The sequence below is a fragment of the Gadus chalcogrammus genome, chromosome 16 (genome assembly GCF_026213295.1).
Source record: "Gadus chalcogrammus isolate NIFS_2021 chromosome 16, NIFS_Gcha_1.0, whole genome shotgun sequence".
Classification (NCBI taxonomy): Eukaryota; Metazoa; Chordata; class Actinopteri; order Gadiformes; family Gadidae; genus Gadus; species Gadus chalcogrammus.
The window spans coordinates 28796809-28811903 of NC_079427.1; the positions used below are offsets into that span (position 1 = coordinate 28796809).

The following is a 15095-nucleotide window of genomic DNA, read 5'->3' on the forward strand; positions in this document are numbered from 1 at the left end:
ATAGTGTATGTTGTACAGCAGCATGCAAGTACAGATCCAAGTCTGACAGGTTCAGTCGGCATTTCGGTAGGATGGCGCACGCCGGGAGTATCGGGGCGCAGCGCCCCTGTTCCCTTGTTTAGAAAAAACCCTGACTATTCCATATATAGTATTCATGACATGACTATTTAGGGAACGAACAAACGAGAATTCGGACACTACGCTGAACATTTCTAAACGTCATTTGCGTCAGTAAATGCGCCGGGTATTTGTGTGACGCAGACCGATGCGCCCACATTAGGGATGCGCACGAGTAGTAAATTCCAAACTCGAGTGATCGAAGGAATTCCTCGAGGATCAATCGAGTACTCGTTTAATCAAATCTATTTTTAGAATGCAACGCATCTGCAGCAGGAATAGGACTGATGATGAACGGCAATATTACCAACCAAACATGTAATGCTTATTCTCCATCAAAACAGTCAGAGTTATCAGAGTATTCATTATTTATTTTTGCAAACGTTCAAAACATTTTCCTTACAAAAATAAATAAGTCTCACAATTTAAATCACGTCGAACCAAGGCCTGTAACGGTTTAAAAAAACCCGAAACAAGTAGCCTAACCATTGCAAATAATTTAAAGCTGCAAATAAAACTGCAGCAAATGGACTATGGAAATACTCAGCGTTGTGATCTTCTCTACACGGCCGGGATTAAAGCTGCGTCTTGCGGCGGTGAAAATAGCCGACACACTTGGTTGCTGCGGGTCTGCTTACCCGAACTCACTGTTGTGTTTCAGGAGCATATGTTGCCGCATAGTACTTTCTGGTAGCTCGGTATTTTACATTTCACCTTATGATCTCCTATTTCTTTAAAGTATTTCAATTCTTCGCTGCGCTTTGCTTTAACCGCCATCTGTTAACTTTTTGAATTCTGGCGTGCCTGCACACGGCACGGAACACGCCACACAGAAATGGATACATTTCATTTGCTTTGTGCCCACGGCATGCGTTAGTGGCGCCAACACTAACGAGAAATCTCTCTCTCTCTCTCTCTCTCTCTCTCTCTCTCTCTCCCTTTTCTTTTAACAGCCAAAAATGAAGTATTACCTTTGTGATTTTTGTCCACAAAGTTGATTCTGGTCGAATAAAACCAACATAAACAGATAACCCAGTGTCTGGGCAAAATTTTGCAACTAAACATGGTATTTTCAATGAATAAGAGAAGGTTTCTTAGGAAATAGGTAAATTGCCTTCAATCAGAAAACATATTCTTCAGCGCAATCTAGTGGCCATATGTTTATTTGCGAGTGTTTGGCTTGGTGCATTCGAATATATTTGCCCTGAAATTTAAATAGAGGTGTGTGTCAAAATTGTAAGATATCTACCTTTATTTGTGTCTCATAGTAAGACATCGCTCCCAACGACCAACTGATAATTATTTCAGGTGGAAATGTTATCTTCCACTTATGCTGTGTTCCATGGCTTTATTCACTTCAACCAAGTATCATCCCCATTGAATATTTCACTTGCACAACAATCTTTCTTTTGGCACAAAGATGACATTATCGCCCTTGCAGTTGTGGAGATATACTCTATTTACTTTGGGTATGTTCTTTCCTGAAAAAAACTTTTCCCCTGATATCGAAAATGGTATAGATTATCGATATTTTTCCAGGTATAGTGTCAAAGTTAGAAAATCCGTGACTGACAACACTACTACTAGAAACGCGATTGTGATTATTCAGTTAGAGCTACAAGAAACGTGAAAGTTAAAAAAGACATATCTTTGCTACTACCTCTGACATTTAGTTAAGTACATTTGCATGAAATCATCGTGGGTACAAGCGGCCGAGATGAGTTTTCTCAGAAGGGTGGCTGGCGTCTCCCTTAGGGATAGGATAAGAAGCTCAGCCATCCGTGAGGAACTCGGATTAGAGCCGCTGCTCCTTTACTTAGAAAGGAGTCAGCTGAGGTGGTTCGGGCATCTGGTAAGGATGCCCACTGGGTGCCTTCCTTGGGAGGTGTTTCAGGCACGTCCAGTGGGGAGGAGACCTCGGGGAAGACTCAGGACTAGGTGGAGAGATTATATCTCAACACTGGCCTGGGAACGCCTCGGGATCCCCCCGTCAGAGCTGGTCAATGTGGACCGGGAAAGGGAAGTCTGGGGCTCCCTGCTCCCCCCGCGACCCGACCCCGGATAAGCGGACGAAAATGAGATGAGATGAGATGAAATCATGCAGGTCTACATATAACTTGGCGATAGCTTTAATAGGTTGCAACGGTGGACTGAAATCACTTCATGGCACGATGTGACCGCTCGATAAATAAGTAAACAAAGGGAAGTTTGTTATTTTTTAAACACAACATGTGTGGAAGCTAACATTCAGCTTCAGTCTGAGCTAGGATGATTTTTCTGAGCCCCCCCAAAAACAGGCCGCGTGCCTGGCAAAAAGAGGCCTTTTCACGATTCTGATTATAATTTGGGCAAGTGAACATCACATTCGGGCAAGTTGAACCTGACCTCTACTTGCCCGATGGGCAAGTGCTTTTGAAACCTTAATGTCAACCCCTGCTAAATATAATGAGATTTAATGATACAGATAGTTTTAAACACCTGGTGTGAGGCTCGATCGATTAACTCCTCCTCCAGTCTGTACCACACAGCATCCTCTACCTTTCCCTTGAACCTAGGGCCCTCCTCCAAAAACTCCTGAATGCCCTCACCCTGTGAGAGAAGAACATGGAGGGAAATTCAAGGGACATGTAACAGATGAGCTACTGAAAAGGCTGCCACTGCTGCGGCGCACCACAGTATACGTAGAGGTTTCTGTATACCGAATGAAAATAATCAACCAATCAATAAAATACTGATGCTCACTTGGTATCTTTTCGAAAGGTGATCCCAGACTTTTTCCTTTATGGCATTAGAGAAGAAAGAGTCGTCTGCTGTGACCCTGAAGTGATCTTGAAGTTTTTTTATGATTGGAATAATTTGACCTAGTGTGGCGTTGTTTCCGGAAGAGATGCAAACAGTTGACTGGTACATGATTTTCATAAATTTTACGAACTCCTCTGCTTTCCTGAAGTCGTCACCTGAAATTCTTTCAAGTCTGAAAAATATGCACATAGGTTTTACTAGCAGGATTCAATTTTAGGGAAAAAAATGTTAAGCTGCAGAACTGATGGTGAAAATAAGCCAATTCCAAACCTCTCCTCCATGGATTTCTTCAGGCGAGGGTCCATGCAGGCTGCCTGGATGGCAGGGAACATTTCCAGAAAACGCTCCATCATTAAATATAGGCTGTTCCATCTGGTCTTAACGTCCAGAATGACTGAGTGCTCTGGCAGGCCTAAAGATACAGAGAGGACACAAAGTGTGAAACCAATGGTCCATTATGAATAATGATTTAATAATAAAATATTTTAACCATGACTATTTGAACCAAGTTTAGTGTGCATTACCGAGTATTTTCTGCTTCTCCTTCATAACAGGTTTAGACAGGGTACACCTTTTCAACCACACCAACAATGCTTTGACTCTTCCTGCCCACCTTGCAACTGAGGGTATAGTGTATATCTTTTGGGCGGCGATGTTAAGTGTGTGGGCAAAGCAGTAGGGTTGGGCAATCGTCTACAAGCTTCCATCGTCCGATAGCGCCCCCTAGCGATCGCCGATAGTCGATACTATCGGGGGGTCATCTTTATAATATTTTATAATATTAATTATTTATAAAAATTTATCGCTTTGAAAAAAATCGCGTTTTTATCTTTCGATTTTTTTCTTAAAAACAAATACGATGGTCTTCCCCTTGGACCAGCGTGAGCCGTGAGCCTCCGCTGATTAAGTTTCGATGCGTCGGCGCCGGCGGCGCTGTCATCATGACACACGCTGATAACACACAGCTCGTAGCTGTGTTCGAAATCGTTCCCTATCACGGATATAGTGCACTATATAGGGTGCTCGCTATTTTGTAGTGTTGTTCGAATTCTCACTGGTTAATTTCATGGCCTATATGCACTTAAAATACCCAAATGTGAGTGTACATATGATGTTCCCTACGTGTTACTCCCATATACCACAATGCAATGCAGTCGTGTTTTTCCGGAGGAGAAGACGAAGCTCAATAACCGCAAGCGGCGAAAACGACTACATTTAATGATGGAGTCTCCGGCTTTCGTTTAGAAATATCAACAATTTATTTGGGATTTAACAAGAAAATGAAACATTCAAAATTAATCAGAAAAACCTTGTTCAAGGAAATGTAACATTCAACATCAAAACAACCTCCAGCTTTCCTCTAGAGTGCCCGGTTAGTTTACACAATCTGGGCGCATCTGTCTGCGTCACACAAATACCCGGCGCATTTACTGACGCAAATTACGTTTAGAAATGTTCAGCGTAGTGTCCGAATTCTCATTTGTACGTTCCCTATGTAGTGCACTATATCATGAACACTATAGGGAATAGTGAGTGAGTGAATAGGGAACGATTTCGAAGTCGAACACAGCTCATGTACCACAGCTGTAACCCGGAAATGGTGCAGCGGGGTGTGATGTCATTTCGCCGTGCGAGCAGACTGGTAGGTTTCGAGCCCCTCCCCTCTCCTCTCGCAGCAGTGAGTGAATACGGCAGGTCAGCGCTACATAGTATGTTTTCCACCGGTGCCAGTTAATTTCAATTACAATTTGCGGGGCTTTTTAAGTTGAAAAAATAGCTACCACAGCGCTTTAAAAAAATAATAATAAAAAAATAAATAAATTATTAAAATATAATATTATCGCCTTTTTATCGGCTACTTGACACGATCGACGATGGATTCCATCTATCGTCGATAGTCGATAGAATCGACTATCGGCCCATCCCTACAAAGCAGCCAATCTTTCTCCCACTCATCCTTCTCACTGCCACATCCATGTTTGCAGCATTATCCACAGTGATGGCCACAACTTTCTCCTTTACCCCAAATTCTTCCAAAATGTCCCCTATCTCTTCTGCTATTGCTACCCCTGTCTGTAATACATACACTGCCTGCGTGTGCAGTATTTTCTCCTTCATAGCCCCCTCTATTATATAGTGGACAGAAACAGTGAGGTAGTGATCTTGCGCAACACTGGTCCATCCATCAGCAGTCACAGCCACATCCCTGACAGCCTCCAACTCCCTCTTCACATTCTCCTTCTCCACAGCATACCATGCAGGCACGAAAGTATTCAAAACCATGTCTCTGGTGGGGGACTGATATTTAGGGTTCAGGGCTGCTATTATCTCCCTACAATTGATGACATTAGAACATAAAGCATTACCAGTGACATACTTTCTTATTTATACTGACAATAACAGTGACAACAACATTATCCAACCTAAAGTGTATCTTTTAAGCCAACTACAGCTTGCTCACCTCCACCATGGGGTATCCACTGTTGAAAAGGGCAGCAAACCTTTAACAATGAACTTGGTGACTACCCTATGACACTCCTCTCGCTGATCCTTCGTCATTTTCCCCCCTTTCTGCCAGTGTGAAGGGATTGACACTAGCACTACCTGGCAAAGTCTTCCTTACCTCAGGTATGGTAAGAGGCGGGGCAGAGGCTAACGTAAAGGGAAAAGATGGACATGATGACTTCTACTGCTTTAATGGGTTAGCGTTGCTATGCTCACAGTAGCCGCGTTTACATGGACATGGACACAAAAAATTATCATATATACGCCTCAATCGGAATACAATTCTCAGATCTGAATAGAGTTCCATGCGGAATAAGTCCAGACCAACATAACGGTTGTGAGCGAGAGACATACGGACGTACGCTTACCACTTTTGTAAATGCCATATACCTACAGTACATTCGGATTACATCTTTTCAGATTAGAAATCTATTCGGATCAGAAGTGTCCATGTAAAATAAACGCTGACGTAATGTTAACCTAGAAAGCAGCTGCCTGTAAAACAAGGCAAACTTAGGCCCTGTCCACACTAACCCGGGTAAATATAAAAACGCACATTCGCAATGAAAACGATCTCCGTACACAGTGTGGACGGAGATCGTGATAAATGATATTGTGGACTCCACACTATCATTTTCATATCGTTTTCGGAATGTTTTGCATCCACGTTCCACACTGAAATTATTTTGATCAACAGCTGTTGTCATGGTGACGCAACTCCCGCCACGCCTCTCTGTTTACATGCGCGCGATCAGCTGATAGTTGCAGTTGATCACAGGCATGAAAATCACTCACCTTTCGGCGAAATTCGCCGTTTTGAAACCAAAATAGGTGACCTCCGTGAATCGTGTAGATTCGATGAAAAAATATTTATGGGGGGGGGGGGGGGTAGGTTCAGAGGCCGGCCAGTTTATAGTCCTCCGTAAAGTGCTGTACTTAGGCTGCGTTCGAGTATTCTCTGCGAACCGACTCGGATCTCGGATCTGACGCCACGCCCACACTTCAAGCGTTTTATTATTTCGCTCGGCCGTTGGAGGAAAACATGGACCCGGAAAGCTGTTGTCGTGGTAGCATTGGCAGAGGACCAGGCGCTCCAAAATAAGTAGGCTATAGGCCATAGTCAAGTCAAGTCAAGTTTATTTATATAGCACATTTAAAACAACAGTAGTTGACCAAAGTGCTGCACACGAATACAATATATTTGTGTACATAGGCAGAGATACGGACGCAGTAAGGTATTGCAGTAATACGAGTGATTGAAAATACCATTTTAACTAGGGCTGCAACAAAGAATCGATAAAACCGAAAAAAATCGATTACTAAATGTCGTTGTGTCGCGCGATTAATAAGTTACTCATAGGCGCAGCACTGTTTACAGCCAGCCGCCGACAGGTTGGTTCACGGTTCATGCACGCCCACAGCGAGCTTCAGTGTGAGCGACCACAGCTTGTATTTGTCATATCTTAAAACTGGACTGTAGGCCTACATAAAAGTGTTGTACCTTCACTGTCTTTAGGTTAAAAAAAAACTCCTTCAACTCAGTATCCGTCTAGTGGTCCAACCGAAAATTCTGTCAGCTGCTGCTGCTGCAGACGTTGTGCAGACGGGCTCGGAGTCGGCACCGCGTGCATCAACAGTCATTCAAAGCAGCGGTAGTAATCACACAACCGGACGGTGTAGAAAGTCCCGTCAGTTAAAAATAGTAATGCAGTTTTTAAATCCATGTTAAAATCGGCAGGATATAGAGATAGTTAGCTTATAAAAAACAACTAACCAATGGTCACAAACAGTGTCAAATGTGATGTGTTCAGGTCGGCTCAGAAATACGATTGATGCGTTCAAATGCAGCAGAAAAAAAAAAAAAAAAAAATTGAGATTTTGGTGAAGACTTGTTTTCCCAGTAATATAAAATAGATAGTAAAGATATTAATTATGACCTGTTTAATGTCCTATCTTGAACTATCATCATCTTATCAGCAATTAAAGCAATATTACAAGTTCTATTTCAAGGAGTCTCGAAAATGGTATCAATAGGTTTGACCGGTTAACCATCCCTTACATCCCTTATATACATATAAAAGTATATCATACATTGTATGTTTCTTTTTTGTGTTATCCCAGTTATGTTTTTTTAATCTTTTTATTATTTAATATTACTTTTAATAGTCCCGGGACGTTGGAGCAATAACCTGGTGTTTTTACATTTCAGTCTGCACTGTGAATTTGAAGTAATAATTCAGTTTTTGAATAAAGATGCGGCAATTCCAATTTTATTTTTATTTTTTTCTATCCGATTAATCGATTAATCGATTATTAAAATAATCGTTAGTTGCATGGATACCCCGGACCCCCCTAGAGGGATAATATCCTTCTCACCTTTTTCACCCCTGACCCGTTTTCATGCCTGTGATCAGCCGGCTAATCATTTTCACTCACAAGCAAAAATATGGCTCAAACCAAAAGTAACAAAGTAATCAACAGGTAATAAACCTTACCCGTAATGTTGTTGGCCAAACTCCCAGCTGAATCCCGGTCACTAGTCGATAGAGAATTCGATGTGGAAGAAGGAGGAGGTCTGGTGACTGAAGTCCCGTCGTCCTTCTTAGCTTTCTTAGCTTTACAGTCAAACACGGACCAGCTGTCCGACCGGAGGTTAATCTGGTGCATTATTAAATGTTTCGCAAGATTTGATGTGTTGCCGTCTTTCGCCAGCACGACTTTTTGGCAAATAGAGCATCTGGCTCTATTGGTGTCCACCTGAGCGAAGTGGAGCCACACTTTGGACCTTTTAGGCATTATGACAACGTCAAGAGTGACGTTATGCTACAGCTGACAAAGTTTGATAGTGACGGTCAAGTAAACATGCGTTAAGGCACGCCCTCAAGCCAACCAGTTTGGCGAATGTCTCGCGCTCCGAAAATGTGACAGCCAATCACCAGCGACTTAAGATTCTGAACCACTAATACCACATGATTATTGGCTCACAGACGTAGCATTTACCCAGTAACAGTTGAAAAGGATATTACTATTGGCTGACAGGCTGGGATTCATTTAATTGAGTACCGAAATACGGTACCGGAAAACTATTAATGTTTTGATATTCGATAGGATCAGAGCATTTCGGTCGGTGCCATAATCGGATCGAAATTCGATACCCAGCCCTACTCACAGCCCTTCAACTCTGGGCTAATATGTTGTCACAAGTATGCAGTTAATTAGGTCACATCATCCATCACATTCAATGTAAAAATGTTTTCTATTTAGTTTTGGACATGTCTCAAAATGTAACCTAGCTAGCCCCAGGCTAACGTTACTTACCTTATACGCCTCCACTCGCTCGTCTCCTGGCGCAGCAGCACCTACTTGGGTGGTGACCCCGGCACCAAATAGGTCTGTCAATTTAGAACATTTAGCAGCTTCCACCTCCAGAGACTTCAGCTTCTTACGTCGCATTTTTTCAGCGGCACCCGGGCGTTTCTTACGGTTTTCCATTTTCAGCTCCGTCCAGCGACTCCGGCCCATACCATGACAGGTCCCAGCGTCCGCCCAGGGTCAGCGGGACCTCATGGCATGGGCCGGAGGTCCCGCCCACGTGTCGAAAAAAAAGAAAACATAACGGACCGGACCGGCCCATATTGGGTCAACGGCCCACCGGGACGATGCCCGATATGCCAGATGGCCAGTCCACCCCTGCTAGGATCTATGTGTAATTTACGTGTAGGGATAGTCCATGTTGGCATTAGATCACATCCGTAATGAAAAAATAAAGATAAACACCAACGTTGAATCAGAAGTCGCATAAAAGCATCCACCCACTGCACCTGTCTAAATGTTCCTCACAATCCCTGAGGGCGTTTGGTCTGCTTAATTTGTTCCACATATCTCCATTTATTTTGACCCTGTTTCTTTTCCATCTCCCTTCCCAGGTTTGGCCCCTCCGAGGTTCCGTATTGGCGACCAGGAGTTTGAGGCTCTCCCTGCTCTGCTGGAGTTCTATAAGATCCATTATTTGGATACTACTACCTTGATAGACCCCATCAATAAGTCCAAACACACCTCCTTTATTAGCACCAAAACTGGCCATGGAGGAGGGCCCCCCCCGCGACTTGAAGACGAGTTTGTCCGCGCCCTGTTCGACTTTTCCGGGAACGATGAGGAGGATCTCCCGTTCCGGAGGGGCGATATCCTGCGTGTCCTTGAGAAACCGGAGGAGCAGTGGTGGAACGCCGAGAATTCTGAATGCCGCGCCGGGATGATACCCGTGCCCTACGTTGAAAAGTACAGACCGTCATCTCCCAGTGCTTTGGTTGGACCAGGCACAACGGGATGTCCGCCACCGCTAGGTAACTCTGATGGGTCTATGGCACAGACCGGGGCTCCCCTTCTGGGGGACCCAAGTCAGTATGCCCAGCCTACCCCTCTTCCAAACCTCCAGAATGGACCTGTGCTAGCCAGAGCCATACAGAAGAGAGTACCCAACGCCTATGACAAAACTGCCCTGGCTTTGGAGGTAACTATGAATTAGCATTTGATATGAAAGCAAGATCTCTCTAACAAAACATTCCTCCTTTTACCCTTGGAAAGCCATTTCCCCTTTGACTTCGCTGCCATGGAAAATTGTTGAAATGGTGGAGCTGGTATCCTCCTATTTGATAGACAGTAGCTGAAATGAAAGATTAGGAATCTTAGATTTAGTCTGAAGATAACACCCCTCTCTGTTTGGGGCCTCCCCCCTCCTGAACAACATTGGAGTGGGTGTTTGTGGGGAAGGAAATAGTTTGTTTGGGTACAGGGCCATTTTCTCTAGAAATCTCTGAAGCCTGAGAGCTAAAGCTGAACCGACCGCGCTCTGAGGAGGAGTGGGGAGGGGAGTGCCTGGCCCAGGGTAGGACCAGCACCTCTGAGGCTGGGTTAACCATTCACTGGAGCCCACCGTATTTGAATTGAATTCAATGTTTATTTAGGATAGGTCGCCCCACCAACCAATGTTTCTTCAATTTAGGGGCATTCTTCTCAGAGTTGATGGAAGTTGTTTTAATGCTTTTATTTTGGGGCAAATGAATGGCATGGGGGCCCACACCTCCTTCACCTGCTTGAGCAAGTCTTTGGCATAAGCCAATACCAGAGAAAATAAGTAGGCTGCTTGAATGACTCGGCAAGACGATCTTTGGGCAGTTAATTATCAGCCAGCATTTTCTTGTCTTGTCTGTTGTTTCAGAAAAGCCCTAAGCTGTGTAGGATGTCTCCTTTTGGGTCAGTGGTCCTCAACCTTTTTTGAGCAAACGCCCCCCTGACCTTACCCTGATCCTCTGGCGCTTAAAGGTGTCAATGCATCATTTTTCATTGATTTTGCGGTGGTCACTAATAGCAATGAATGTCCTCTGAGTCGGTTTTAGAAAGAGAGAGAGGAAGAAATTGTTGGATTGAGCATTCATTCACTGTGACCGCGGCGCGGGCACTCCCGCGACTCCCGGCCGCCACGTGAACGAATTAATGAATGGCCCGGGAACCACGGGCACCGCGGCCCAGGCAACACGGGCACCGCGAAAACAGATCGCACGCAGAGGCCTAATTAGGCCTATATATTTTGTATTTGAGTCTTTTCGTGGAGACTACGCTCAGAACAGCTGGAACTGAACAACAGCAAGAGGAAGGAGGAAAACGGGCTATGAAACAAAATGTATTATTTTTTTCTTGCTATTGACCATGTTTGATTGTGTTGTTCTGGTTATTGAACTTCGGTTATGTTTATCAGCGTTACTATAGAGATCATGATGATAGCCGATGTAACGGGAGTCCGGGTGTGTGCAGGACCGAACTGCGCTGTATGACCACTAGGGATGGGCATTTGATTAAGTTGTCTTAGTCGATCGTCAGGAGAATTAACGATCAATTAGTCGATTAATCGTTAATATTTTACATTAAAATGTAGTTCTAACCAAGTATAACAGCACCGGGACTTTTAACTATACATGTATCACTCCGCTGTTTATGTTCCGCTAGCTAGTGTGTGTGTTGCTTGGCAACAGTTCGGTCCCAGTCGTGGATCCATTTGTGTTGGCGGTGCCAAATAAATCATTAAACAAACAAACAAATGTTAACTAATTAATGGTGCTTGTAGAACTGTTGTATAAAAGCAATATCACACTCGAGGTCGTGCTGTTGTAGTGAATATCAGCACGGCTGTGATTATCTTCGGCACAATCACAGCCGTGCTGATACAACGCACTCAAGTATTTATATGCTATATTCAAAATGCAATGAAAATGCAAAAACAGCGTGTTTTCCTCATTGGGATCTTTATTATTAGATGAACAACTCAGTTAAACCAGATCCGTTCAATAGTTATGCGCTACTCTGCTCTAAGCAATGGAGCCTGCAGCGCGAAACCGGTGCTCATAAACATAACTAAAAATAAACACAACCCTAGTTTCTTCCCAAAATAATAACAATAATATAAAAAAAAACAATCATGTTATAACTTAACCAAAAATATGTTATACTTAATTTCGGACAGGTTTGGCCAAATGTAACGCAAAATATAAAAAAAAGGCAGAGAACAATGAATTAGGCTTAGACCCAAAGCTTCTGAAAATAGAACCAGTAGCTCACACAACTTCAGCACCAGTCTACGGATTTTTGTTCAGAAAGATGAGCATGTTGACATGCTCTGGGGTCGGACGCGACCGCAGCCTGGTGACCGTCAGTCCAGCCACCGAAAACACCCGCTCTGAGGGGACCGAAGTTGCCGTGATGCACACATACCTCCGTACTAACTTGGCAAGGCGGGGGAACCGTGTTTCATTAACTTTCCACCAGCCTGTAGGGGTGCAATCCAGGGATGGGGGGGCCTCCCTCAGAAAGTTCTTTATTTCTGCTTCGATGCCAACCTCGCCTTTAGTGGTAGGCCGATAGTGCTCACCAAGAAGTTGTGCCATTGCAGAGACCTGGGACTGAGAGGCCGCGACTCTAGTGTTTGCGTTCTCCTCATCCGTGTCAGACAACGGAGGCTCCTCGTCTCCCCCAGCCTCTGGGATAGCCGCCCCACTGATCTCCGCTGCCTCTCCCACTTCAACCAGTTTCGCATTAGCAGCCGTATTTTGTGTTGAGTTAAGAAAGCCCTGGGGTCTCATTTATAAAACTGTGCGTGGGATCGTTACTAAAAGTGTACGTACGCCCAAAAGCCAAGTTTTGCGTGCGCCAAAAAAAATATTCGGATTTATAAAACCCTGCGTACGCACACCGTACGCCATCTTTGCTTTATAAATCACAGAGTGCGTACAAGTGTGCGCAGCTGAATCAGCTTCACGTTCCGCCCTGTACACGCCCCTTTTTAACCATAAATGGTCAATGCAAATGACTTCATGAATGCGCTCTGCATATAAAACAGACTCAGATGCAAGTATTATGACTTGTCGGAAACAATGGCAGAAGTACTGAGAAAAGCAAAAAAGTGAAATTTCACGGAGGTTGAAGTGGAGACACTTGTGGGTGAGATGGAGGCCCGAAAAGTAGTTTTGTTCGGCGGTCACGGGATTGGGATCGCCAACAACAAAAAGCAGAGTGAGTGGCTGCAGCAGTGAACTCTGTCAGTAGCACGGAGCGCACAGTCCCAGAATTAAAAAAGAAGTGGTCTGACATAAGGGTACATATTTTTATGTACCAATAAATCGTTATGGTCCGTAAAGACCCTTTCCCTCCGAATCCTGCCATTTGCATGGTCCGCCAGAAGTGCCATATGGTGCAGCATTACCACGGCGCTCACCTCTGTATTTATAGGGTTACGGTAATAAGACTGACGAGAACACCTTGGATATTCAGTTTGTAATCACCCACGTAAAATTTTCTTGAACATAACCCCTTTTTAATGCCTGATTTGTCATGAAAGCATCAAGAGTAACGGACAACGATTGTGATGAGGAGTGTGGCTTGGTTTTCCACTCTTGGGATTTAATTGACATTTGATTATGTGTTTACAGTGTCACATGAAAATATTATGTTATTGACACATGTTGGACAGATGCTTTATTTCATGCAGTCGCGCCGTCAGTGGAGAGTATGGAGTGACGGGAGTTATAACTGAGAAATAACGCAGTTGACTTAAATCATTCTGATTACATAGATTTAACGCATGATACCGGTTGAAATTAAATTTATGAAGGGCGATGATAAAACATAATCGTTCTTCTCACTCTACAATTCTTCTGTCTGACTTCAGTTCACCACAACACCATCTGTGTCGCCAATTCTCCTTTTCCTCCAAACCATGCGTACGCATGGGTCAGAGTTTGCTTAGGGCTGCGCACATTTTCCCGTCAAGTTGTTTTTTTATAGATCACAACCTTGGCGTGGAAAGTCACGTACGCCAATTTCAGCCCCGTTTTGTGCGTACGCAATGGTTATAAATGAGACCCCAGGTGCTTGTGGCGAGGATCATGCATTGATGAGATCATGGGGGCGGAAGACAGAAACTCTGACTGAACCTGTAAATATATGATGGAATCAATTAGAAAATATCTAAAAAGGCAATTATTTTTATTATGCAAATCATTTAATCATTTAAACAAAGATAAAAAAAGTTTAGCTTACATTCATTCGCTTGATGAGGGAGGGCCGCACTTTTGCTTTGAATTCGCTGAGTCTGGGCCCGTCTTCTTCACTGCGCATGAGGTGGATATTGATGAGGCCGAAGGTAATGGGATGTGTTCGAGATGGAGACGCCTTTCTCTGCAGACATAACCGTGGTGGCACATTTAAGTGCTGACGGCACAGGCTGTGTGTCCTCCATCATCTGCCAGTGCTCATCCTTCAACTCCAGGATCCTGGCATCTTGAAGCTTAGTCACGGTTCGGTCCGAAAGCACAGCAGCAACAGCCCATCACTGCTCCACCAGCAGATCAAACATCTCGCACACGGAGTTCCACCGTGCTTTACAGGACTGAATAAGCCGATGAGTTGCGAGGCCCATTTGCTGCTGTTTCTGTTGCAGTGCATTGGTTGCTGCGGTGCTGTGATGGAAGTGGCTAACAAGTTTACTAGCCTCTGATATAACCCGATATAGATAGATGGCAAATCCGTCATTTATGGCCAACTGGAGTGTGTGCAAAGCAGGCAACGGAAATCCAGTTCACTCTGGTGGCACTGTTGGCGGCAACAATATTGGCCGCGTTGTCATGAACACATGCAATAACTCGGTCTTCAAGTCCCCATTGCTCTACAGCGTCATTCATTTTAGTCAGCTGTATGCCGGCCTGGCAGGCTTTCTGTGAGCAGGACCGCTGAGTTCATTTGCCAGGTATCACTGATGTAGTGGAAGGTGATGTAGCTCTCGGCTGTTAACGCGGTCCAGCAGTCTCTGGTTCGTTGTGAATCGCAGCTCCTCCGTGTCCGTGCTAACATCGAGTCGATTCTAGGTTGAGACTGAGAGCACGATGCACCGCCACTAACCAGGGTCGGATGCGTGTTGTTCAAGTGGTACATCATTTGAGTCGTGGCTGTGTTGTACTTAAACACAGCTTTGCAATGTCGGCAGTGAACTAATAATTTTTTAAATCCCACACCAGACTTCGCCGTGGCCTCGTCCGCTTCATGATTACTTTTGAAATACATGGACCCGCATTCTTTTCAAATATTGCCCCCGTGTGGTAAAATGTTTAATTGCACACTGTATT

The 15095-nt window shown here is 44.2% G+C and overlaps 1 protein-coding gene across 6 annotated transcripts in view; it reads left to right on the top strand.

Moving 5' to 3' along the window:
* Positions 1-15095, top strand: part of LOC130406517 (adapter molecule crk-like) — a 68485-nt gene that overhangs the window by 10774 nt on the left and 42616 nt on the right. For all 6 annotated transcript variants that reach the window (XM_056612143.1, XM_056612144.1, XM_056612142.1 and 3 more), the window contains one exon: positions 9351-9934. In XM_056612143.1, coding sequence (XP_056468118.1) covers positions 9351-9934 — 584 coding nt within the window. The remainder of the gene's footprint in view (positions 1-9350; positions 9935-15095) is intronic.